This window comes from Cyanistes caeruleus, chromosome 16 (genome assembly GCF_971803275.1).
Source record: "Cyanistes caeruleus chromosome 16, bCyaCae1.hap1.1, whole genome shotgun sequence".
Lineage (NCBI taxonomy): Eukaryota > Metazoa > Chordata > Aves > Passeriformes > Paridae > Cyanistes > Cyanistes caeruleus.
In genome coordinates, this window is record NC_141716.1 from 8846472 (window position 1) to 8872666 (window position 26195).

Consider the following 26195-nt stretch of genomic DNA (forward strand, 5'->3'; position numbering starts at 1 on the left):
TTTTTACAATCGTATTTATTCAGTAATAGCTGGTGAGCTGGAAAGCCTCCAGGTAATGCAACCTGGAAAGAAAAAAAAAAAAGAAAAAAAAGTGTTATTTGAATTTTATTTCTTTTGGGAGGCTGGCAGGGTCCAAGCTGAAAATGCTGGCAGGAATAGGACAGGAAGAGCTGATGTTGTACAAGAGCACAGAGGGCAGGCAGAGGGCAGTGATGGGGTTGAGTTAATTGCTTACAGAAGCATGAGGATGAAGTTGTGACTAAGGGCAAATTTTCAGGTGACCTGGGTGAGCAGCTATGCATGAGAACCAGGCAGGAGGTTGGGTGCCTGGTTTGGGGGAGATGTTCTGTCCAGCTCTGGGAGACAGTACTTGCCGAGTTGTAAGGTTTGTCCTTTGCAAATAAAATGGCAATCACAAAAAAATTTGCCATGTAATAAATGTGACCTGAGTTGTGGGCATGTTTGCACTTGCCCAGTTTTGCCAAAAGGACCTAAAAGCCAGTGGGAGGTGGGAGGCTGTTATCTTTAAATTCTGTCTTTAGCTATTCAAAGCGTGTGATGTCAAGCATTAGTGACCAGGTGCAATGTCAGAGCTGCCAAGCTGTGCCTTGGTGTGCTCATGATGACTCAGGAGAGGAGCAGAGCCTGCTGGCCTCCTGTGGAAAGCAGACACAGCAGCTCTGGCCAAGCACTGCCTCTGGAGCAGGGTGGGAGAGGGAACAGTTCCCTGCACTTCGGTGGGACCAAGCAGCTTGTGCAGCAGTGCTGGGTGGACGTGTCCTTTCTACTGGTGAGGCTGACGGCCACACAAGCCCCTCTGTTCTCTCCTGGATCTTGACTGAGCACATTTGTTCAGTGGGAGGAAGATCCTGGCTTTAGGAATGTTTCTTCTGTGCTTTCCAGTCTATTCAAAGCATTACAGTTTATCAAGATGATCCACAGCCTCTGCTCTGCAGCCATTCATGTTCACAGATCCCTGAGCTGATCTCAGGTCCAATGAGCCTTGTTGGGTCACCTGCTCTGGGAGCAGGCTGTGTGCAATAGGAAAATGTAATTGTAATTTCTGGAGTGTGCACCAACACAGCCCATGGGCTGGGGATTTTCCTCTCTGGGGTTCCTCTGTGGCACTGAAAGCTGAAGGATCTCTTCTCTCCTTCCAGATATCATCCCCGGTTCCTGTGCTCAACGGAGACATCCGAGGGAAGAAGATTGCCAATATTTCTGACGTGTGTGAGTCCATGAAGCAGCAGCTGCTGGTGTTGGTGGAGTGGGCCAAGTACATCCCCCCGTTCTGTGAGCTGCCCCTGGATGACCAGGCAAGTCCCCCCATCCACCCCACCTCGCTCTGCTCTGCTGAAGGCAACGGGGAGCCAAAGCCAGCTGAGACCTTCAAAGAAAATGCTCATTGTGCACTCTGTTATCCTGACTGCTGCAGCTGATTGGGAACAGCATCCATACAATGCCAGCACAGGCCAGGCATCCATACAATGCCAGCAGTGGCCACTTGCATGTGCCGCTAATCAGCCGATGAGCACAGCCAGATAATGCTGAGCTTGAACTGGGTCCTTATCAGAGCAGCATTTTGGGGTCAGACAGTCATTTATTAATTATGGTTTGCGCAGCACTTTGAAAACCTGAAGTGCTATACAAATGCTTGGGGTAATCAGAATTAGCAGCAGAGATTCCTGGCCTAAGGTATGCCCAAAACCTAAAATCTGCTTGTCCCTTGCTGCTTCCTGCCCAGGGGTATGTTTGTATCCATGCTCTCAGCATGAAATTTTGAAGCTGAGCACTAGTTTGCTCCCAAAGCGGTAGAAAATGTTTTTTACAGGATTAAAAAGCAATAATATATTTGCATTTAGCAGAAATTACTGAGATGACATTTGCAGGTTGCCTAAAGCAGATAAGCACAGTGGGTTTGGTGTCCTCTGTAGAGCTGCACTGCAGGATCTCAGGCAGCCTCAAAGAGGTACAAGGAGAGGCTTCCTGTGGAAGTCTAAATTTCAGAGGTCTGCAGCAGGTGTTGAAGGACATGATGTGTGTCCAGTCTTGAGCAGCACGTGTGGCTGGGAGAGCACTTCTGGCAGGGCCAGCACAGGTCCTGTCACAGGTAGGAAGGTATTTCCAGTCAGTCCAGTCACAAAATCAGCATGTGCTCTCTTCAGCTAGGACCAGCCTCCAGCCCTATTGACCTAAAGGTAATTTTTATGTAATGAAGAAAAAGGATATCCAGTTGAGAGTATCCAGCTGATCAAAACCTCCTAAATCCTAAATCTGAGCTCTTTAGTAACCACCCAGCAGCTCCTAGAGCTCTGGGGAACTCAGTGCTCTTAAAATGGGAGCATATTTCCTTCTTTTCTATTGTCTGCAAGTACTATATTGTTGAAAATTATAAGAAATCTGTTAAATTGCTGAGGAAAATACAATTCATAATTTATGAAAACCAAAATAGACTCCAATGGCAAATGCCATTTACACAGCAAACAGGCTGCAGCCCAGCACAGACCTGGAGCTGCTCTGCACAACCCATCACATCCTTGTGCCATTTGGAACAGAGGCCCTAAACCTGGCCAATAACTCTGCAAACTACAGCAGCTTCCACATGAGCTCATTTTACACGAGTTGTGGGGCTGCAAAGTTCCTCAAAGGCGAAAACAAAACCTAAAGATGGCACAGTTTGAACCCTGCCTTCCCATAAGGGAGAGGCTGCTCCACAGGCATGAAATAATCTCCTTTTGTAGAAAAGGTCATACACAACCCCTCATTCTCCTTCTTCACCAAAATGTCAAAACTACCATGTTTGGTGGGGCAAAGCCATTTCATCTCGAAGTCCAAGTTCTGCTTTGTTGTGTTACAACTGCATATTTATCCTAGTTCACAATGGAACGATGGATCTCAGGTTCATCACTGCAAGAACAAATATCAAATGAGATGGTTTGGTCTTCTTGAAGATTTAATTCACTTTAACCCTGCTCAAACAATGAAATTTTATGGACACAAAAAAGGGGGCTACAAACTGAACCTTCTTGAATTTGCAATAGGCAGGAAACTTCTAGGTGAGAGCTTCATTCCCCCCTGGGACTGGCAGTTTTTTCCTTGTCAAAGTTTTTTCAGGTAGGAAAGCTCAGTTTTGTTAATTCCTGGTAGAAAATTTTGGTAATTCAGGTAATCCCAAGCAGCTCAGCTAACATATCCACCCATGTTTGGACAGCAACAGAGAGAGGCTAGATTTTGGCATCTAGATAAAGATTCCCCAGTGTCACGTGTGTGCAGTCTTTTTGCAAGGATCTCTACTCTGTTTATTTTGCATAACCTATTTTACCATTTGGGGGAAAAAACCACAATCCTCTCCTAGACATCAGCATCTTTCCTAACCAGAGCTCTCTTCTATGGGTGATACATTCTTCTGGCATTTCTGGTAGGGTGAGACTTCTCCTGGCTTTGACAGATGCTGAGGATAACACACTGGAAAAGGGGACCATTCCCATCAGGACATACTTTTCAGCATTTCTCTATTAATGTTTAATGATTGTTTTCCCCAGCAGAAGCTCCTGGCTGGACATTAAGAAGCCTCTGTGTCAGGATGTCCAATTGTTAACTTCTCTTTCTGCCTAAATCTCTGAAATTTTAACTGAAGGAGGGCAAAAGATTCAGAACATTCTCAGGAGCCACTGGAGGGTGTAAAGTGAAACACTTCAATCATTAACATCAGGGGAGAAAAACATCCCTTTGGCTTCCCTGTCCCCAATTCCTGTGGCTGTGGAGGGCCAGCAGGACACGGGTCCCCAAGGCTGTGGTTTCAGTGGCAGGTGGGCACAGCCCAGAGGGACAGCAGCTGTCCAGCAGCAGGTTGTACTTCACCCCACTTCCCAGGGTGGAGTGTGGCCCCTGGTTCTGCACTTGGTAGGAGTTGTGTGCAAACAGCCCACAGTGCTGGGAGATCCTGGGACAGCCTAACACAGTCTTACTCATGACATATGTCCTGAATATGAGATATTTCAGGTGCTGTCTGCTGGTTCTGCTGGATTTATAACTGGTTTAGCACAGACTGGTTTTTGATCTCTTTCTCTGCCTGTAACTGAAGAGGGGCCCTCACTCCCCATCCCTGAGTGCAGTACAGGAATGCTGACCTTTCCCTCTTGCTTACATGAAATCACAGCTTTGTCTCAGTCTCTCCATCACTGAAATAACTTTCCCTGCCCTTGCAGGTAGCACTGCTACGTGCACACGCAGGGGAGCATCTGTTACTGGGAGCTGCCAAGAGGTCCATGGTGTTCAAGGATGTCTTGCTGCTAGGTAAAAATTGCCCTTCTGCTCCCAGCCCATCTGCTTCTGTGACACTTCTCTGCTGGGGTGAAGGAGAGGGTGGTTCAGTGTTTGTGGACATCCTTTTTGCAAGGGTGGTGGCTTGAGCTGTTCTGTATTTTAGCAAGCCCAGCAAAACCTTTGGGTGCAGCTAGGCCTGGCTGACATTGACATCAAAGCCACGATGTGTGGGGGCTGTGTGAAGATTCATGGTGCACCCCCAGGTTTGTGTAAACCGGCTGTGACGGGATTGAGAAAGCTCACACTCCTTGGTCAGCTTTTCCTCACTTGAGTGGCTCCTGTGTAATGAGAAGCTGCTCTGGCAACACAAATCAAAATTTCTGCTCTTCTGAGACAGGGTTGGGGCTGAAGGAGGGACTTCTTAATTCCTCCACCCCCATGATTATCTCAGCATTAGTTACCTGCATTTTGAACCCCTTGTCACCCTGGATAAGTGTTGAGCAATGACAGCATGATGGTGTCTGTGCTGCTTGTCTGAAGGAAATGATCACATCATCCCGCGGAACTGCCCCGAGCTGGTGGAGGTGAATCGTGTGGCCATCCGCATCCTGGACGAGCTGGTCCTGCCCTTCCAGGAGCTGCAGATAGATGACAATGAATATGCCTGCTTGAAAGCCATCATCTTCTTTGACCCAGGTATGCCCCAGCTTGGCAAGGGTTCCCATCAGAGGGGCCTAGTCTGGATTATGCTGACTAGCACCATGGTGGAAATGGTGCCTGGTCTCCTGTCTGGGCCAAACTGTTCTTAGAGAGGGAGGGGAGAAGTCAAAGAAGAGAAAGATTGTCCATCACAGCAGACAATGGGGAAGCAGAGGCAGCTCACCTCAGGCTGTGCCCAGACTTCATGCTGGCACTGGCAGACAGCTTCCAGGGGAGCAGCCTGGAGAGTTTGCTGTGTGGGTTGTTGCAGATGCCAAGGGACTGAGCGACCCGTCCAAGATCAAGCGGATGCGGTACCAGGTGCAGGTGAGCCTGGAGGATTACATCAACGACCGGCAGTACGACTCGCGGGGCCGCTTCGGGGAGCTGCTGCTGCTGCTGCCCGTGCTGCAGAGCATCACCTGGCAGATGATAGAACAGATCCAGTTCGTCAAGCTCTTTGGCATGGCTAAGATTGACAACCTGCTGCAGGAGATGCTGCTGGGAGGTGAGTACTTGAGGGTCTGACAAGAGGCCTCTCAGTGTTCCCTGATTATTGTCCCCTGAGACCTTCATTAGTCACTGCTCCCTGTCTAGAAAAGTTAGAGACAGCCAGCCTGCAGGTCAGCCCTTGACTCACACAAAATCATCTCCCCTGTCCTTGACAGGGGTAACCAAGGGTCCTCTACTTCTCCTCACCTAAAGAGATGCATTAGCTGTGCCTGTGTTTACAGAGGCATCCCCAGCCCCCTGCACACACAGGAGCTTGGCTGTGCACCCCCAGACACCAATCCTCTTCTGCCAGAAGGGACTCATCAAAACAAAAAGGTCTGAAAGCTCAGGTTGAAAGAACATCCTAGATTTTCTAGTGGGAGAATCCAATGGGACAAAACAAAATGAAAAGTTCCCACTGTGCTATTCTTCACATGGAGGTGTGACTAAAGAATACAGTTGTGTATAAGAGGACATGCAGGCAGCAGGCAGGGGTTAATTAGCTCAAGGCATCCATGGAGGGAAAGGGAAGGGTGTGCTCCAGTCACTTGTGCACAAGCTGATTGTGCACAAAGCCTTGGAGCCTTGGGTGCAGTGGGTCTGCCCATCTGAACTGTCTCATTCTGCCATTGTGGCAATTAATGTCTTATGCATGTTCTAGGCTCATCAAGTGAAACGCCGCACACCCACCACCCCCTGCACCCCCATCTGATCCAGGAGAACCTGGGAACAAACGTCATTGTGGCCAACACAATGCCTCCTCAGATGCACAACGGGCAGATGTGTGAGTATATCCAGAGAGACAGAGAGCTCCTGGGAGAAACCAGGAGCTTTCCAGTGTGCCTGTGGAGGTAATTTCTATCTTGCAAGGAAATCTGCAAGCAAGACAAAGTCTCTGGTAATGAGTGTGTGAGAAATTCCTATGCAGAAAGGAGGGAAAGACAAACAGAGAGGTGGGTTAGATTAGATTAGGCCAGACTAAATGATTCAACAAGATACTCCTTGGCAGACTAACTTTTACATAGCCCTTAAGGGATGAATGATCCTATCCAGAGCTTAGTGAAATCAGTGGAAAGGCTCCCCTTCCCTTGAATGGTTCAGACATACCTCAGCTTATCCTCTGAAAAAACACAGGAGGATCTGGCCCACCACATGGAGCCACCACTGGGGACCTTGTGCTGAGGTGACCTTGGCTGACCAAAAATGTGGTTAGTACAGGTCCAAACATCAGCAGCTGCCCTTATTTGATGTTGGTTATTGTGGTTCTCCTGGGGCATCTAACCATGCCTGCATGTCTGGGCTGCCCTAGAGCAAACACACAAGCCCTTAAGAGGCTGTGCTGACATCTGAAGCCTGCAGGACTGAGGACAGATCCCAGTGCTGTCAGGTTTGTGAGGCCCTCTTTTAATTTGGTTTCTCTCTCTTCAGCTACTCCAGAAACTCCACAGCCTTCTCCACCCGCGGGCTCAGGATCAGAGCAGTACAAGCTGCTGCCTGGAGCCATTGCAACCGTGGCAAAGCAGCCCACATCCATCCCACAGCCTGCCATCACAAAACAGGAGGTCATCTAGCAACCCCCACAGCAGCCAGCCTCCTTAGGAACACCGTGTGGGAGAGAAGCCCGAACTGACTCTGCCACTGTGAAAAGAGAAGCCATCCAGAGGTCCCTGGGCACAAACATTCGTTTGTTGGACCGGCCACCACCAGCTGTCTTCCTGCAGCTCCGGACAGCACGTGCCATGGGCAGCCCCAGAGTCCCAGAACTAAGGCTGAAGCCAAAACCTTCAGTCCTTGTAAGGAGGGCCAGATTCCTGCCTCTCTCTGTGGGGAGGTGACAGTGCCTGGCTGGGGACAGGCTGTTGCCCCACTGCCACCTCAGCACTGGTTCAGCACACAGCAGACCCTGTGAACAAGCAATTCCCTGTGCCGTGGGAGTGCAGGGTTTCCCTCCCATGGCCATGCCAGCCCCCTGACAGTCCCCAGTCCAGCCAGACTTGGTGGAGGTGGAAGCTCCCCCAGGAGCATCACAGCAGGTGAAGCACATGGGGTTTGCCCAGGCAGCACTGCCAGAACTGCTCCTCAGCCTCGGCTAGTCCCTGGTCTTTGCGTGGTGTCACCCTCCAGCACTCTAAGCCCCCCAGCCAGATCTAACAAATCTTTTCAGCTGATGCTGGGGCAAAGTCTGGCCCAGACAAAGATACCCCACTGTTTGTATCCCTCTGCCTCTTGAGGGGTGTTGGTGTTTCTGTTCTGTGCCTGCCCTCTCACCACAATGCTTGGAGAGCAAGCACTGCCAAGCCCTTCCCTTGCACCGCTCACTGCCTCCTGGGAATCTGAGGGACCATGGGACTCCAGAGATTTCAGCTAATGGGATGGGCTCACCCCTTTACAGGCTGGCACCAACTGCCCAAAATATCACTGGCCCAACTAGTGCTTCTCAGCAGTCAGAAGAAGACCACTGGATGCCTATTGGGAAGGAAGTGGGGGAAAGAGGTAGGAAGGGGAGAGACCTATGGGTTGAGAAGGTTGAGCGTCACAGATTGGACAAGGTCTTGGGCTTTCTAAGTGCTGGGAGCATTGGGATGCAGGATCTCAGTTCAGACACAACTTTAATGCTAAGATATGCCACACAATCTACTTCTCCAATGCAGTGCCACTCCTTCAGCCTCAGCTCCTTCAGTGGGTGGCTGATAACAGATTTATAGGTCTTTATAACATGATAAGAATTGATTATGACTCCTTCAGACCTCCAAGTGTTCAAGAGCACCAACCTCAAAAATAAAATTTTCTTCGAGTCCTGCAGAGAAATGTGACAGAGGTCAAGCAATAACCCTGTCTCACCCAAACCCCTTGGGTCTGCCCACCCTGCTCTGCTCCCTCGTGCCCCTGCCCCTGTCCCTCTGTGCCTGCCTGTGCCAAAACCTGTGGATGTGACCTTTGGTTTACAGCTGAAACCAGGAAAGGAGCTCTCCTGCAGCCAGCAGTGCCAGCAGGGCTGAGCTCCCAGAGCCCTGCACCACTGCAGGCCTGAGTCATTGCTGGCCTCTTGGGAGGATGAGGATGGTGGCCCACGGCTGCCAGGAGGTCTCTGGTGGGGACAAATCTGAGCCAGCTCAGCCAGAGGAGCTGCAGCTCCATCCCTTGATTTCCAATGCAAAAATGAAACACCTCATGCTGGCGGTGTCAGAGGTATTGTAGGGTCTCAGTGCTGGTGGCATCGTACTAAGTAACTTATTGCAATGATGAATCCAATCATTTCCTGTAAATTATTTTGTAAATCACATTGATTATTTATAATTGGGAGATTAAATGCAAAAAAAACCCCAACCCTGTAATAACCAGGCTGTCTTTTCCAACTGCAGCGAACTTTTTTCTTGTATGTAGACATACTTTGTGGGGAATCCTTTTTGGTCCATTTGCACCAAGTATTCCTCGATATTGTACATTAATTTTTGCTGGTTTCTGCCTTCCAATGGAAACAGAAGAATATTTCTTCACAAGAATTTGTATTCATAAAAAAAAAAAAAAGAAAAAAAAAGAAAAATAAATGAAAAATATTTTCTAACTTTTCCCAGACAGATGGATTTCTTTCTTCTGGGAGGATTTATTTTAAATCAAGGAGCTAACCTCCCTGTTGGTCTGAGCACAAAGCATATGTGAATGAAGAAAAAAGCCCAAACAAGTGTTTGATGCTGTTGCCAGCTGTCACTATTTCCTGGCAAGCCCAATGCTGGCTGGTGTCTGTCCTGAAGCCACGTGTGCTGGAATCATAAGACTGAATGACAATCCCAATTTTCATTAAAAGAAAAACAAACATGAAGAATAAATATTTGCTTTCATGATTCCAGGGAGCTTAAAGGCTTGAAGTAACCACATTCGGAAAGCCAAGCAAATGAAACTAAAATATCTTATTCACATTTCAGACATGTTCATTTTTATGTCCCTCTTCTGTTTCAAAGGTAATTTCTGAGCACTTTGGGGTGAGTGATTGTCCTTTGTTTCAAACACAGCCACCCTGTTGCTGGCAGCAGGTGGAAGCCAGACTGAGCCTATAGGGCACAGTAAGATGATCAAGTGAAAATCAATTTATCACTGGCTGTAAAGAATACACTAGTAATTAGTGAAGGTTCTTAACGACCTGCTTTTCTGACCACAGGAGCCTGTGCTGTAGCCTGAGCTGTAGCCTGCCCAGGAAGAGAACAGGAAGAGGGGAGAGAGGTGTAGATGGCTGTAAAGATTAGGTCTCTGAGAAGGAACACCATCCAGAATTTTCAGCTCTGCTCTGCGGGAGTTTGCCCTCATGTTCCCCCATCTCCCACCTCTGATGAGAATTGAGGTGGGCAGTCTCATCCTAGGTACAAGGGATGAGAAGCAGCCTGATTTTCCATCCCATTAGCACATCCAGTGGTGTCCCAGTGACAGTCACACTGCCAGCAGGGCTGAGCTGCAGGGATGAGATCCAGCCTGTGTTTGAGGCATTTAGAGCCTGTCTCCACTCTGAGTCAAGGACTTGGGAGAACAGGACAGGTCTCAAATAACCTGCCCTCACTACCTGTGAGGATCCAGAGCCCCAGCATCACTGCTGAATGCCTGAACAAGGGAACCAGAGGCAGTCACAGGACATGTATTCCCAGCACACACAGGACTAAGTGGTTAGTCCAGGCAAGAGAAAGAAAAGGAGTTAATTCATTTTTTTTAATGTGGAACAAAAAAACCCCGGGACTCGTCTGCTGTGATTCATGGTTGGTTTTACCTGGGTATATGCCCTAAAAACTCCATATAAGTAATATCAAATCTTTGAAGCAATAAATTCTCCTTCCCATGAACTGCTCTATCAAGGTTGCCCTTTACCTGGTTAATCTTAAATCAGTGCACTTCCTACAGGAGATTTCTTATTGCTGGATTCAGCTCACTTGGAAAAAAAACCCCTATGAACTGCCCCAGAAGCAACCTTGTCCTTCATCGGTATCCTCCATCCCAGCTCTCACCTCTTTTGTCACTCCAGCCTGGAATCATCCTGAAACACTTTCCACTCCTGTGTTTTATCCTGCTGGGCTCCCTGGAGCCTACAGGCCATGTCCCATGTCACAGGAGATGGCTGCTCTGAGGATTGGCCTTCGACACACAACTTCCCTTACATTGTTTTTGAACACAAGAGCTTTCTGTGCCTGCAGCTCAGCCTAGGGATGATTTCCTGGAGAGCACCATCTCCGGCTGCGGAATCTTTTCATGATGTCCAAGCAAAGATCTGTGAAAGTGGTATTTTTAGGTCCTTTGGCCACTATGAAATGCATTCTTTTCATATTCCTTATATAACTTCCATCTGAAAGAGCCAGCAGGCTTTGGAGCCTTTTCCACAGCTTTCCTATCTTAGTGGGAGGGGGGGAAAAAAAAGGCAAACAAGTTTTATGACCTGCATATCATCTCTGACAAAAGCAACTATTGCTGCTATTAAACTTACAAGTGCACACACAGGCACAGATAGTCATGAACACCAAGAGGCAGCAGGGACAGCTCAGCAACGTGGCACTGCTGAGCCAGGCAATTCCATGTGCCAGGCTGGCCAGTTCCCTCTGGGTTTAATCAAAATATCACCAACCAACTGGGGAACTCAGGCCACACACTGCACAAATCCTTTCCACTCAGAGAGGCTGGAGAAGAATGGTAAGGTGTGGGTTTGTCTAAAATCCCTCTCCCCATTCCGAACTGAGGTGTGACCCTGACAATCATAAACACACCTAGCACCTGAAAAATTGCCAGCCAGGCCAATAAAAATGGCAATATATTGTCAGCTTCTCTATGTGAGAGTGAGCAGGAGAGCTTGGCACAAACAACTCTGCAGTCACGACCTGCAGTTTAGTGTCCTGTGAGAGAGGAGAGGCTGCTGGGACCAACAGAATGCTCCCAGTTCAAACCCAGGGGAAGAAGAGCTCTGAGTCTAACCTGGGTCTGGGAAAGAAGGCGGTTTGGGAACTGTATTTCCTAGGTTTACTCTGGTTTTGGAACTGGAGTGATGCCAGGCTTTCCTGATCGTGACTAAAATCTTCCAGAGGCCTTAGGGCACCCCTAACCTGGAGTTTAGTCATGGGTTACACAAAGCCCTGGGCTCTGCTGCCAGGCTCCACTCCAGCCCCTCACATCTGGTGGCTCTGCCTGGCTGGAACCTGCAGTCCCATGGGACCCCATGGGTTCACAAAGACCAAGGACCCCTTGTGAGCCTGGGGGACCCCACACCAGATGAGGGCCTGGGGGAGCTGTTGTGATTCCCCAGCTCCTCCTAGAAACTGCTCTGGGTGCAAGAAACAGCCCAAGAGTTGCCTGAGGGAATGCCTGCATAGACACCCACCAGAGAAAGCATCCCAAGCCAGACAGGAATTCCTCTCTGCTGCTGCCAACCCAGGTGTCAGCACTGGCTGGAACATGACATGTTCCCCCTCACTGACCAGGAAAGTCATTACAATAAAGTAACTCATAATATTCTATTCCTTTCCAGGACTCTCCAAAACATCACTGTGCCTTAAAAACACTTTTTAATTAATCCTGCTGATGAGTTACTTACCATTAACCACTGACATGGAGCACATTGGCTCATGCATGTCCTGGAATCCACTCAGAGCTGATTTTGCAGGGACAAGCCACTGAGAAAAAAGCTTGAGGCAGAAGCAGCAAAGAGAAACCTTAACGCCAAAACCAGAATTCCTGACTCAGACCTACAGCACTTCCAGCACAGATAAAGGACAGCCATTGGGATCCTCACTTCTGAGTGGGTTTTAGCCTTCTCTGAACCATATTCTAAGGTGTGGGATTAGAGTGGCACTTTCTCACCTGGAAGAGCACACAGGAGATCTGCTGTGCTGCACACCCATTGGGGAGGCAGTGGAGGCACCTCCAACATTCCAGACTCTTAATTTTCCATTGAAATCCTACTATTTCTTGCATGCAGCTCCTCCCCTCACAGTCCACCATGAAGCTGCATTTCTTCACCCTAAGGAGGTGCAAAGGTATCACTCAGGGGTTACTCTAAAACCCAGCCCTGCTTCACTCCTTCCCACTGATATATGAGCTTCTGAATGAACCCCAGGCTGACAGCCCCAAGAGCTGGAGCACTCAGTCCAACCCAGCAATGCTTCCCCTGGAAAGCATCTCCAACATTCACCAACTGGTTTCTTGCAGGAGCAAACCTGAATGTTTCTACTGCTCCAGCAGCTGCAGCCTGTGCCATGGAGGGGCTGCAAGGAGCAGCTGCCAAGGTCCCTGGGCAGCCCCATCCCAGCTCCTTTCGAGGGTTAATCCTGCCAGGGATCCATCCTGCCTCGGAGACAGCTGCTCTCCTTCCAGTGTGCATGAAATGCAGCAAAAGGAAATGCTCAGTTCAGGACAAACTGGGCGTTGGACTAGATGTCCTTTAAAGGTTCCTTCCAACCTAAGTTATTCTGTGATTCTATAAAATTAAACAACAGAAATCCTGTAATATTTAAAACATTCAGAGGTCCTGCCAAGCACATTCCTCACCAAGCTTTGGCAAAAAAACCTGCTCATCTTAAAGCTGGTAAAGCCTTAGTCTGTGTCCCACCACACACACTGGGCTGTCTGGGGCTCTGCCAGCACCTTAGCACAGCTTTATGTGCCTGGGTGGTGGTGCCTGCCTGTGTACAGCTGCTTTGGCAGCAGATGCTACAGATTTGTGTGCATTTGCACATTAGTGCCGGTTTGCAGCGTTGTGCATGTGGGTCTGGCCTGCCATCTGTGCGTGGGGAGGGCATGAGCAGAGCAGGGATGGTTCCCTGCAGTGTGTGCTGCTCCCACCTGTGAGATCCCCTCCTCACACCACCACACGCAGGGTGACAGCAGGCACGGAAGCCTGTCCTGGAGGATGCACACTTCCAGGCTTTGAGTGCAATATTTATGGTCATTTAGGGTGTATTTTCTTAGTCACTTCTTCCTCTGAGTGCAGAGGAATAGCTGCTGGATTGTATCACAGCCAGGCACCACGTCTGGAGCCTGGTACCTGCCTGGGGTGATTAGTAGAGACTGCTGCTCCCCTACAGCCCTTCCCATTCTGCTGCACTGGTGCAGGAGGAGCAGCTTAGGCTTGAGATGGAAGCCTCACGCTCACGCAAGGCAGACCTTATCCAGCACTGCAGCATGAGTGGCTCTCTGCTCTGACACTGAGTTGCCCAAAAGGGTTCTGTAGTTTGTGGGGCCCAGAGGTTTCACCAAGGACCAGAGCCCCTCCTGGACTGAACTGCTCACAGATTATCTTTATTACAGGACTGTTATGTTTGCACAGTTTAGTGATTTAGTATCAGTTTAAAGCCTTCTCTGTGAGCAGTGCTGTTTGAAGTCATGCTCTCGCTTTTCAGCCTCAGCTTGCCAAGACTGTAAAACGTTTATTGCTAATGGTGGAAAAGCTTAAAGAAGCCAAGATAACTTTCCCAGGCTGGGTATTAAGACTGGGATCGGGTAAGTAAATAAGTGAAGAGTATTACATGGACTTCATTAAATATCAACCAACACCAACAGCCACTCATTTATAACACAACGGCAGAGCATGGGAGCACCCAGGAGCGGAGCTGAGAAAGGTATGAATCACATGTGATAGGAGAGATGAACAGGAGAAGGGCTGGATTCCCCACGGGGCTCTGGGTGTGGTTCCCAAGGTCACAGCACAACTCCTGATGGAAACTCCTGCACAGACTGTAGGTTTGGACCTGATGGAGTGGCAGAGTTGGTGGGGATCATCTCTCATCTGGGGAGGGTTGTGTGCATGTGGTGCTGCATGTCCTTCTCCCTTCTGATGCAGTGGACAAAGGCAAAACTCTCCTTCCTAGGAAGGAGAGTTTAAATTCAGTCTACAGCTATCACACCTCCTGTGACTGTCAGTTCTTGGACATTTGTTTTCAGTTTTTAGCTTTTACTTCCTTATAGACAGGTTCTGCCTCACTGGCTTCTAGTCACAGGATGGCAACACCAGGAAGAGTAAATTACAGCTCTTATTACAGTTCCTCTGATTTCCTGTGCCAGTATTTTCAAACTCCCTCAACAACTTGGTTTGATGCTTGAACCTCCTCACTTCCATTCACCACCTCCTGTTCTCCATCAGTTCAATATTCCCCACATAAGAAAAGCTGAGGTAAGACAGTCACTTCATTTGGGGGCCATCCCCAGATTATATTTCACTCCCAGCTCTTCCTCACTGTGCAGTATTCCTCCCTTCAACTTTCCTTCATTATTCTCTCACCTGCCTAAGGCTCTTGCACTTGTTTTCATTTCATTTTCCATATCTCTCAATTGATTGTTAGTGATTCATGTTCCCCAAAACAGAGCTTCATTCACATGTTGATCCTTTTAAACACCCCTGCTCACTCCTAACACCCTGTTGCAGCAGCCATTAACCAGTCAGGACTGGAACTGTCACCTCCCTGCTAAATTTTCCTCCCTTGTTTGAAAGGTGTAAATTCCAAGCAGATTTTGCAACCTTTAGCATAAATTGCTGTTTGCAGCTCCAGTTCTTCCCAGCTGTTTGGTGTTTTGAAGCCTTTCCGCAGATCAGCAATTAGGTGGATCAGGTGATGCAGGAAATTCTGTCATCTCTTCAGCTGGGAGGCCACAGATCCATCTCCACACCTGGGACTCCAGGTCCCACCTGTGCTGTCACACTTCTGTCACACTTGTGCTGCAGGTCTCTGTGCCCAGGAGCTGTAGGAATGGAAATGGGAGTAATGCAAAATCTCTTATCCTCCTGAGATCCCTTCCAACCTCATTTATCCCACAAATCTACTGGAAGGGGCATGGAGGAACATCACAAAGAGGTCCAGTTTATTCAGATCCAAACTGGACCTAGCTTCAGATACCAGATAGCCAGGTTGCATGTAGGGTTTGACCATGAGCACAGGCTGGAATGAATGAATGAATGAATTCCCCTTCCCTGGATCAGCTCTCTGCAGGAGGATCCTGTGACACACTCCACTTGTTTCCATGTTGGCATTTACCTTACCGGGTACAGCATCACTGAAACATTTTCTCCTTTGGAAGGGTGAACCCTTGGCAGAGAAACGAATCAGAGCTGAATCTTGTATGCTGCAGAAGGACCTTGATCCCACTGTAGCTTCCTGGGATTCCCACTCTTTGTCCAACTATCCTTGACTCCCTCTCCTGGCTGAGAGCACGGCTTACAGCGAGAGGGAAGAGCAGAAACCACCGCCCTGGGACTGTCCCTGGCAGGATGCTGAGGCGTTTGCAATCAACCTCCGTGTCCCTTCACCTGCGGGGTTAAACGCGGCATTTCCCCCTCCCCAGCACTCCCCGGTGAGTTTTAAATGCAGCAAACCTGGGAGCGACCATCGTTTTTATTACAAATTCCATGCAGACAGGTCAGGCATCACCACCTGGTCTCCTGTGAGCTGCCTTTCCCTTCTGTTCGGGTCTCACAGGTACCGACCTGGATACAACGGGGGGACAAAGGCTGTGCTCTGGCTGGGAGAGACCCTGGGATGCAGATATATATAAAAATAAATATATGGGATATATATATTTATATATGTATATATGTGTGTGTATATATATGTAGATATATATATGAAAATAAAATGTAATTTTGTATATGTGATTATATATTGTATATAAATGCCATCTATATGTAGGTAAGTATATTTGCTGTATGTTATATAATTACATATATATAGCAATATTATATACTATATATACACATAACACATAATCCATGTGTATTTAAATGTATGTGTATACATACATATACACACATACGTCTAGAAAAATTTTTTATACATAACATTCTATACACATAATATGTATTTTACAAGTGTAAAATGTATTTATAAAATGTGTTTTATAAAATATATGCATTGTTTATGTATTACATGTTTGTGTGTATTATTGCTGTATGTATTATATTTATGTATTATATGTTATGTATAGATAGATAGATATAGATATATATATACGTGTGTATGTATGTATGTACGTGTATATATATAAAAAATTCTGCCATCGTGGCTCACGGCTGGAGGCAGTGGCCTGTCGTTGTCACGGAGGATGAGGTGGCACTGAAGGGCCGATGTCCCTTCGGGAAGTGTCCCCGGGGCTCCCCCGCTGCACGGAGCAGACGCCAGAGACAGAGGAGCCCCAAATTTTGGGCCCGAGGCGGAACCGCTCGGGGCCGCTGCCGAGGCCGCCCCGGGCCCATGGCGCAGGCGCGGCGGGGCCGTCACTTCCGAGCGGCCGGGGCCGTCACTTCCGAGCGGCCGGGGCCGTTCCGGGGCAGCGGGGCCGGGACGCGGCTGCTCCGCGGGAGCTCCGGTACGGGCGGGTCTGTGGGCCCGGGGACTGCGGGGCCCGGGGGCTCCGGTACGGGCGGGTCTGTGGGCCCGGGGACTGCGGGGCCCGGGAGCTCCGGGACGGGCGGGTCTGTGGGCCCGGGGACTGCGGGGCCCGGGGGCTCCGGGGCCCGGGGGCTCCGGGGACGGGCGGGCTGCGGGCCCGGGAGCTGCGGGGCCCGGGAGCTCCGGTACGGGCGGGTCTGTGGGCCCGGGGACTGTGGGGCCCGGGGGCTCCGGGACGGGCGGGCTGCGGGCCCGGGAGCTGAGGGGGCTCCGGGACGGGCGGGCTGCGGGCCCGGGAGCTGAGGGGGCTGAGGGGGCTGCGGGGCCGCGGCTGAGGGGGAGGTGTGGCGGTCCCTGGCAGCCTCCTTGCCCCTGTGGCTGTGCGGACGCTCGGGGCTGGGTGCTGCCAGGTGAAACGCGTCCCTGGGAGCGATCCCGAGGGCCGTCCCGAGCAGCTGGGGAAGGTGAGGTGGGAGCGGGGCGTTGAGGGCTCTGTCAGGGCAGGAGGAAGGTGGGTGCGGGTGAGCCGTGTCCCTGTGGCGGGCGGCTCCGTGTGATAGCCAGGAGCGGTGTGATGTGCTGGGAGTGACTGAATGCCAGCACCTCAGCAAAATAAAGCCATGTTTCCCTGCCTGCCCCAGGTCCAGCTACAGGAATTATGGCAGGCTTGTGATTTTCTGACTTTTACTTGTCTCTATCCACTTGTGACTGGATTTGGAATTTCAGGTCCCAGGTCAGACATCTTGGCATCACTGAAAAGTTAAAACTAGATTAGGCCAGCCTCAGTACCCATGCAGTGCTGGCATAAGAGTCTGTAATTTTCTTACTTGCTCATCCAGCTTGTTTACTGCAGCCATTTCTTATATTCCCAAGTGCTGCTCCTCCTAAATTACTTAAAACATTCACCTGGGCAGAGGTGCTGGTAAGTGCATGTGTTTGCCAGAGAAGTTAAGCAAAACTTCTGGCTTTCTGGGTTTAGATGGGGGAGCTTCTCAGAAGGTGTAATTTGGCCAAATATGAGAATCATGACAAACTGGGATGTTTGCTTTGCCTTGTTGCCAGCTGGACGTAGGAAATAAACATTAAGGCAGATTGAATTCTGTTTTGCAATGAAGCTGTGTAATTCTGTATTATAACTTTATTGGGTTAGGTTTCATCCAGGTTTCATTCTACCTGCTAGGTAGGATAAAGAGATTAGAGTAACTTGCACTTTCTAATCCTGCTAGGAGAATTAAAATCAATGGAGTCCCTTGACTGTAGTGCTGCTTCTTGGAAAGGCAGCGTCTTTAGCTAGGAAACAGGGATACAGAACATAATAAATATGTAAACAGACGATGGGGTTGTAAGTCTGAGGGTTTGTTTGTCACACGCAGCATTTATTTTTTGACAGATCGCTGCTGCATTATGTCAGGAGAGAGCGACTGCACCAGGACAAGTCCGTCAGCAGGGTCTCCATCGGACAGTGAGCTCCTGCCAGACCGGCCAAAGTATGTTTGTACCCTGTCTCCTGATCTTGTCACCAAAGCCCGGGAGGAGCTCCAGGAGAAGCCTGAATGGAGGCTCCGTGACGTGCAGGCACTCCGAGATATGGTGTGCAAGGACTATCCTTCCCTGGGGACGTGCCTGGACGATGCTTTTTTGCTAAGGTTCCTCCGAGCCAGGAAGTTTGATTACGATCGAGCGCTTCAGCTCCTGGTGAACTACCACACCTGCAGGAGGACCTGGCCAGAGGTGTTCAGTAACCTGAAGCCATCTGCTATAAAGCCTGTCCTGGAGTCAGGCTTTGTCACTGTGCTGCCTCACCGGGACCCGCAGGGACGCCACGTCGTCTGCATCCGCCCAGGTACTCAGTCCTGAGTGTCTCTGTTCCCCACCCTCGAGGTGTGTCTGGGCCAAAAGCCTGTTCCCTGCTCTCCCATGAACAGTGGTGACTTGCACAGAGTATGTGGGCTCTCTCAAATTTGAAAAGCTGACTGAGGAGGGCACGGGCTGGTCCTTAGCCAGCATTATTCCAGTTCCTTTGCCTGTGTCAGCAATAACTGTGATCATGGCAAAACAAAAATGCAGTGAGATGGGTCGATGAAATATTAGGCAATTCAAGAAAAATTAATATGCAGCAACTCAAATTGAAACAGGGCTGCCAGCCTACCCTGAGAAGCTTGTAATTTGTTTTTACAATAACCAGAGAGAGAAGCCTATAGCTCTGACTCCTGTATAAATAATCAGTCTTTCATGTGCTTTTGGTGCTGCCAGGCTTGCTGTAAATTTCTCTTCATTCATTCTCCTCTTTTCCATTTACCTGCCTTCTTTCTGAGCTGAAAGTGCTATTAATGAGCTGTGCTGGGTGGAGAATGGGGTTCTTAAAACCATTGCCTTTGCTCCCTGAAGTAAACATGAGTTGCCATTTACCAATTGCTTAAGAAAGGCTGCTCTGAAGTAGAACTGTGGCTATACAGAATAACTTTTGAGTCCAGAAAAACAGAAAATCAGTTTTTTGGAATGTGTATTGTTAGCTTATCTTCACTCTCCGACTTACCATCCCTGTCTTGTAACCTCAGACAGATGGACACCCAGTAATTATCCGATTACTGAGAACATTCGTGCCATATACTTAACCTTAGAAAAACTCATTCAGTCCGAAGAGACCCAGGTGAATGGAATTGTAATCCTGGCAGACTACAAAGGAGTCAGCTTATCTAAGGCGTCTCATTTTGGTCCTTTTGTAGCCAAAAAAGTGATTGGAATTCTTCAGGTAAGACCTGAACTGGTGGGAAAATAAGCTTGTGCATTGTAAATGATTGCTTCTGTGTGCAGAGTTCTTGACTATATCACCACAAACTTCATCATCTTGGCTTTCAGTAGCAGAGTTAAACATGTCTCTGCCCAACCAGTTTCTCACACCCTTATAGCCAACTTACCTCACTTGCCCCTTTTTTTTGACTTTTGCATTCCTAAAACTAAATTTACATTAGAAATGCAGACTTTGAGTTGGAACAGACAAAAGCAGTTCTGCTAGGTAGTGGTAAGGAGGAAAGAGAGCAGAGAATTACAGTTAGAGAGGAGACAGTGAGGAAATGGCCTGATACTTAAATGGTTCCTGCCAGCCAAGATGGAGCCATGGGGCAAGTGCAGGTTCCATCTCAAGTGCTCCTGCAAAAATTTTCAGAGGACTTTTGGTTGAGTATGACTTAAGGAGGATTTCCATCCATGCCCTGAAGGCAGAGGCATCTTTAGCACAGGGGCAGCAAAAGAGACAGTAATGAAAACATCTCTGCTGGGATGTGTGGAAGGAAAGTGCTGGAGAACAAGTTAGAGCAAGGGTGTAAACACAGTGAAGCTGGACAAAAGGAGAAGGAAAAAGGACTTAGGAGTAGCCTGGCCAAAGTGGCAGGAACATCTGATGATTTCACTTGATGTTGATACAGTCTGGAAGAGTGAGATGAGAAAACTTCTCTTGAATGGGTTCATTCCATCATTACTTTTGTTCTGGCCTGAGGTGGTTACATCCTTTGTTGTATCCATGGGGGAATCAGGAAGGATAGGGTGAATCAGGGGAATGTAGGGAGATGAGACTGGTGAATTAAGGAAGGCCTTTATAAGAACTCACTCCTTTACATTTTTATCTAAATGTGTCATTTAACTGTAAGCCTATATTTAATTTGTACAAATAAAGCCATGGGTGTCCTGCTGTTCCTGCTGGAAGATGTTCACAAAACAATAGCTGGACTTGGGGAAGGACATAAAGGTATGGTGGAATATAAATGTGTTGTGCATCAGCCTTGCTGAGCTGCAGCTCCTGCAAAGATGAGGTAATTCACCGACGTTCCTATGGAGAAAAATACTCCAGCAGTGCCTCTTACCTGCTTTTCACTCCAAGCACTGACTGGTTTGTATATGTACAGCTGGTTATAGGGGAAAGAAACTTCACTGAATCCTTAATTGCTAATCGTGAGCTTTTGCTTATGAAAAATATTTCTGCAAATAAATTTAGGCAGCAAAAATCCCATAATAAGATGTTGTTTTAAACTGTATGGGAAACAGTGTGTCCTAGTGATACTAGATTCCTTCTTCACATAAAAATACATTTTAGAGTCTCCTGGGCACCAAATCTTGTTGCTGGACACACTGTTAGAAGGAGCTTGCTTGGGCACTGAGTGTGGTGCACTCCTCAGGAGCTGCAGACATCACTGTGACTGCATCCTTATTAGGGCTGGGGATACCCAAAGGACAGGGATTATCTAAGTGGTTTTGTCAAGGGAGATAAACATCAACATTGGAAATGGATTTACTGACAGCAGTGTATTTTTATGGAGGTTTTTCTTGTCCCTTGACTTTGTTTTTATGCTCACAGATGTCATCCAAGGACTGCTCTCTGTAACAAGTTGAATTTCTATTGTTGTATTGGTTTATGTTGGTACCTCAGATTAAAGTTGGGGAGCCAGTGGGTTGTGCTGGCAGTGAGTCTCACTTTAAAAAGAGAAAGATGGCAAATGTTTTTTAAACTGCATTATAAAAATCTTCTTTACCCTTCAGGATGGATTCCCCATTCGAATAAAGGCTGTTAACATAATAAATGAGCCTCGTATATTCAAAGGCATTTTTGCAATCATCAAGCCTTTTCTGAAGGAAAAGATCGCAAACCGGGTAAGGTGTGATTTTAACATCAATATTAATGTTTGTAAGTTCCTTGCTTGGCCATTCTTAAAAAGAAAAATTATAATTCTTGACAGTTAGAAAAATGTTGATGCCATTTTACTTTCTGCTTTAATTTTCAAAAATATGCCTGTTGGGAAAATTCTCTATGAAGACAGAAACTTTGAGGAACTCAATACTGGCAAAATATTAAAATGAAACTTCAGTACACATGCTCTGTATCCAGGACATCATCCCTGGTTGGATTATTTGGGCCAGTAGCACTTTGTTCATGAGGTGGTGTCACAGGAAAACTCTGCTGCCCCTTCCTTGCTCTTTTCCCTTATGCAAAGGTCCTGTGAGGCACAAGTGTCCTCTCCACAGGACTGTGGTTGCCAAGGATGATTTTTTTTCCCACAAGGATAAGTATCTTCAATCCCATGAGCAAACTTGGGGATGAACTGAATCTGGAACCTCAGCCCAGGCACATGTGAGGTCTCTTGCTGGGATTTAATCTGCACAAGGTGTGGATTGTCTCAAGACACTGGTGTGTCTGACTGCAATTGCCCACTATTCTGTGCTGCCACCTGCCCATGAACACATCACTTCTTAAAGTTGCTCTTCAGCTCAAAATAAGCTTGTTAGCTGACTGTTCAGCAGTTTGCTGTAAAGTGTTTGATGTGCAATTTTAAAGCTCTTTTGCTTTCTCCTTCAGTTTTTTCTTCATGGCTGTGATCTGAATTCCCTTCACCAAAACATTCCTCCAGTGATCCTTCCTGAAGAGTATGGTGGCACTGCAGGCAAGCTGGACATCTCTGCCTGGAATGAGCTGCTGCTGGCCTCTGAAGAGGACTTTGTGCATGATTTCTCAGAGCTGGTGCTCCCGTGTGACAGCTCTCCCCACGACCTGCTAGTGAGTGGGGATGCTGATGAAAAGCAGTGTGATGATTCCCTGCGAGGGATGAAACCTCAGCTCTATTACTGTTACTAACAAACCACTGGAGGGAAGTTTTCCAGCACAGTTAAGATCTGCTCTGCTAGGTGATGTTGTGAACTCTGCCTTACTCCTAAACCTGCAGTTTAGGGACAGACTGCTGAGGCACTTTACACTGTAGAACCAAAGGAAGCTGGAGAGGGCACAATGGGGGCAGGGCAGAGTTCGGGGAGGGTAGAAGCAAAGAGCACAAGTTATGTAGAAGACTTGAGGCTCATCAACCTCTGTGTGAATGGTGCAAACTGGCCTATTCTTTCCAATGATAAAGGGAAAAAATTATTGCAGGTAGGTAAGCTTGACAATTTCTTGTCCCCGCCCCACACAGGTGATAAGTGAGGATAATTTAGGAGCTTTGTCATCATCTGGTCCCTTCCCCTTCTGCAAACACCAGTAATCCAAGACACAAAAATGGCTTTTGAACCCTTCAAAATATAATTCTGTAGTGAAGATTGCTTAAAACCATAAAAGTCTAACTTGGCCTGTCCTCTGTCATGTGGTTCAGATTGTGAGTTGATGTTTCTGAGATATCTCAGTGAATATTTGTTCAAATTAATACAGAACAAAATTTATTCATGAATACCTGTATGTAGGTCTTACCTTAAACTTCCTCACAGTTGGAAGAACTGTGACTGATGCATTAAACTACCATATATCCATACCAAGGTTTATACAGCAGGTGCAATCTTCATTTTCAGATCATTTACTAAGGCTTTTGATTGGACAGGAGTTTCAAATAATGAGGTTCAGGACCAAATAAAAGAAAGCTGTGTCAGCCACCTTCCCACATTGCTAGTTCTTTTCTGGTTGAGATAAGGAATTGGATAAGTACCTCATACCCAGGATGTGTGAGGAGGTTTTTGTAGCAATTGGCATGTGATGTATAGAAGGCAATACTTCATTAAGACAGCAAGGTCCTGCTTTAGCTTGTTACTTTGGGCTGAATTTGAGTTCAAAGTCTGTGAAACCAAATGCAGACAGGCTTTTTAAAAGCACATTCTTAAATTTCCTGATATTGTAGCATTTTGTTCACTGTGCTTGTCAGCTCTTCTGTGAAATGTTACAACTTGGTTTACAACTTTGTTGACCTCTTTTGTCTTTGGTTGTCATGTTCCTGTATGAAGTTAGACTTGTATCATCTCTGTGATATTTACCCATAACTTGTATTCCTGTGCTTCTAGGTCTTTGTCTAGAGACAGAACTAACATTGATGTCAAACCAGGGTAAGATACCTGTGTCTGAATAAGCTGTTCCCACTCCCCAAGTTCATTCTGTTTAATGGTCTTGAATTAGAACCTCTCAGCACACTCTTTGCACACATTCTTCTGCACTATTATGGTGTGGAGATGGGAAACCTCACTAGGACGAGGAAAGCACAGTCTGTTACTTCAAGGTGAAATAATTCACTATTTGGTGGAAAAGAACATCCCTTCTGATTGGGAACTTATCACTAGAGCACTTTCTCTGGATGAAATCTTGATTTAGTGCCAAATGTGATTATAGGCACCAGTTATGTTTCTGTAAATATAAAATTAAATTATCTTGAGGATCTCAGACGTTCATTTTTCAAAGTGCCAAACTCTGTTTTGAATGTCTTTGTTCCTCTCAGCCCCCTTGCAGCATGACTGCACTGCCAAAAGGAGGCTCCTCTACAACTGTAATGACTGTCCTGGCAGCAGATCTCCTCCTGGAACTAAGGGGTGACAAATGCCACACCTGTCATCCCAACATTATAAAAAGAGACTGGGTACTGAAAAGGGGTAAAACAGTGAAGCTTATTTTTTTTCCTGGGTAGCAGTTCAGAATCTGTAGGAGCAGAAAACTCATCACATGAACAGTTGTAGATTAAAGGTGGGAAGAGATTAATTTTCCTTACATTTCTTACATTTAGAAGTCAATTGTAACTCCTCTTTGGTAACTACTACCTTTAGTGCAGGGAAAAAACAAACTGCCATTTTCATCTACTTAAATAAGGTAAAAGAGTACTGCTAAGCAGCTCCTCCTTTGTGACCAGAATATGCTCTGTGTTTTGCAGAAGTTAATTCAGTTTTTTGCCACCTAGAAGCCAGTAGCACACAGCACCAGGACTTGGACAGATAAGTGGCTGCCCACACTGCTAAACTGCTAGAACAGAGAGAGTGGTGCCTCTGTTGTTTTAGTGCCTCTTAATTCCAGTCACAAGGTACAACTGAAAAAACCAGGATGGACCATTTTACCTATAGATGAAGGCCTGACTGATAGTCTTTCCTTAATTGTATTGCAGGGTTAGAAGAGGGGGTATACTGATTGTAGGAACCCTTATAGAAGTACTAGAGGGAAGGAGGGATTGGATATTCAAAATTCAATTTAATGTCCTTCAAAAAGAAATAAATCTAGTGGTGTTCAGCAGAAGGCTGAGGAACCTCTACTAAACACCCTTTTCCAGGCTTTTATATTTTCTTGCATGCCTTAAATAGTAGGCAGACTAGATCCACCCTCTTCTTTCCTCTGCTCACTAATAAAGAATATGATTCAAACATAATAAATGAGGTTATATGGTTGTGCTGGGTTTGGCTGGGATAGAATTTTCTTCACAGGAGTCAGTGTGGCAGCCATGGTGCTGGCTGGGGTTAGAGCACCACACTTTCCAGTGCTGAAAAGTGCCAGTCTTGTGGCAGAACTACTGCAGAACTTCTTTTTCTTAAAGCTAGTCCTGGGCAGTGGATGTCGGGATGCTGAATTAAGCCAGGCTTTATCAAGCATCTGTTATTTCTAATTTGCTGTTCCTTGGCTTTAGAACTCATCCAGGAATTGCAGCTTCACTGAGCTGCGTTTCTAACCCTGAAATCACTCTGACCAGTGCTTGGCATGTCTTATAGAAAGCACAGCTCTGGCTTCTGTATGCCTGGCTACAGAGCTGAGAATGTTCTTTGAGCTTCAGCACTCAGTAGCAAAGAAATTAGTTTGTTCCCAGAATTTCTCATGTCAGCATTTGGAAAATAAACATTTGTGTCAAGTATAGCATCTCCTTAGCTGCAAGCGAAGAGGATGGCTAGAACAGCTTACAGGATGGGGTTGTCTTTTTTTGCTTAGGGATTGCTTGGGTTTTTTTACAGCTCAACAACTACTTTGGTCCTTATTCCCACTTGGAATAACTTTATTTTCCAAGGTTGGATGCCTTTCCCAGTACATCAGCCATCCCTGCCAGATCTAAAATGTTATAAGGAAGGATACTTGAACTGCATTGGCAGTAGGGGGCACAAAAGGTAGCTGCAAACTGTACATAAAAGTACTTGAATTTATACTCTTGCAAATGGGTGTTAGGAGGTATTTTCAGGAACTGGCTGAAGTATCATTTTTGTTACATCTCATTTTGGCATGAGTTATTCATTGTGTTATTCAACTACTAATTTTGCCTTCTGTTTGAATTCTGGTAGGGCTTAGAGGTGTTGGGTAGTTAAGTGTACATCTTATTTTGATAAAATTTATTTTTATATTGCATTTTATAAAACAAAGTTGTCAAAAACGTGTATGTTTATGATGCATGACTGGGTGATTAAACACATTGTAACAGCTGCTCATTTGATATTTTCAATACCTTTGTCTCGGGTCATGTTGGGATATTTTACTGTTAATGTCAATAACACACAAGTTCCACACTTACAGTTGCTACTACACATAATCACCAGAGCACTGCATTAGCAAAAGATGTTGCTTTCTGTTGGAGAAGTAGAAATTTACTTGAACTGAGCAACTTCAAGGAACAGGATTTGACATTGTCAGCCTCATGGGGA

At 47.0% G+C, this 26195-nt stretch overlaps 2 protein-coding genes and 1 long non-coding RNA gene across 19 annotated transcripts in view; 2 read left to right on the top strand and 1 right to left on the bottom strand.

The window, feature by feature from the left end:
* Nucleotides 1–9028, top strand: part of HNF4A (hepatocyte nuclear factor 4 alpha) — a 35491-nt gene extending 26463 nt beyond the window's left edge. For both annotated transcript variants that reach the window (XM_023939879.2, XM_023939878.2), the window contains exons 5-10: nucleotides 1161–1316; nucleotides 4209–4296; nucleotides 4807–4962; nucleotides 5237–5473; nucleotides 6119–6241; nucleotides 6886–9028. In XM_023939879.2, the coding sequence (XP_023795647.1) occupies nucleotides 1161–1316; nucleotides 4209–4296; nucleotides 4807–4962; nucleotides 5237–5473; nucleotides 6119–6241; nucleotides 6886–7028 (903 nt within the window). In that variant the 3' untranslated portion in view covers nucleotides 7029–9028. The remainder of the gene's footprint in view (nucleotides 1–1160; nucleotides 1317–4208; nucleotides 4297–4806; nucleotides 4963–5236; nucleotides 5474–6118; nucleotides 6242–6885) is intronic.
* Nucleotides 1–16674, bottom strand: LOC111938238 (uncharacterized). Its single transcript, XR_015277077.1, has 6 exons — nucleotides 16479–16674; nucleotides 15788–15945; nucleotides 14936–15156; nucleotides 12283–12442; nucleotides 5150–5387; nucleotides 1–4904 (listed from the first exon to the last, which is right to left on the bottom strand). It is a non-coding gene; the product is annotated as an uncharacterized LOC111938238 (long non-coding RNA).
* On the top strand, nucleotides 15150–25977 carry TTPAL (alpha tocopherol transfer protein like). Of its 16 annotated transcripts, none has more exons than XM_086853188.1 (7): nucleotides 15150–15765; nucleotides 18190–18642; nucleotides 19358–19551; nucleotides 21333–21443; nucleotides 22147–22344; nucleotides 23604–23645; nucleotides 24032–25977. In XM_086853188.1, the coding sequence occupies exons 2-6, from the start codon at nucleotides 18204–18206 to the stop codon at nucleotides 23613–23615; spliced, it is 954 nt and encodes a 317-aa protein (XP_086709314.1). In that variant the 5' UTR covers nucleotides 15150–15765; nucleotides 18190–18203; the 3' UTR covers nucleotides 23616–23645; nucleotides 24032–25977. The 16 variants fall into 16 exon arrangements, with proteins under 16 accessions (XP_086709314.1, XP_023795648.1, XP_086709311.1 ...); XM_086853185.1 differs by lacking the exon at nucleotides 15150–15765 and adding an exon at nucleotides 15799–15890; XM_086853177.1 differs by lacking the exon at nucleotides 15150–15765 and adding an exon at nucleotides 16639–16776.
* The last annotated feature ends 218 nt before the right edge of the window (nucleotides 25978–26195 follow it).

Coding starts and splice junctions, on each gene's coding strand:
- TTPAL (XM_086853174.1), top strand. CDS start 16,662: ATGGCGCAGGCGCGGCGGGGCCGTCACTTCCGAGCGGCCGGGGCCGTC. Junction 16,777..18,189: donor GCTGCTCCGCGGGAGCTCCG/GTACGGGCGGGT, acceptor ATTTTTTGACAG/ATCGCTGCTGCATTATGTCA. Junction 19,552..21,332: donor AAGTGATTGGAATTCTTCAG/GTAAGACCTGAA, acceptor TTTACCCTTCAG/GATGGATTCCCCATTCGAAT.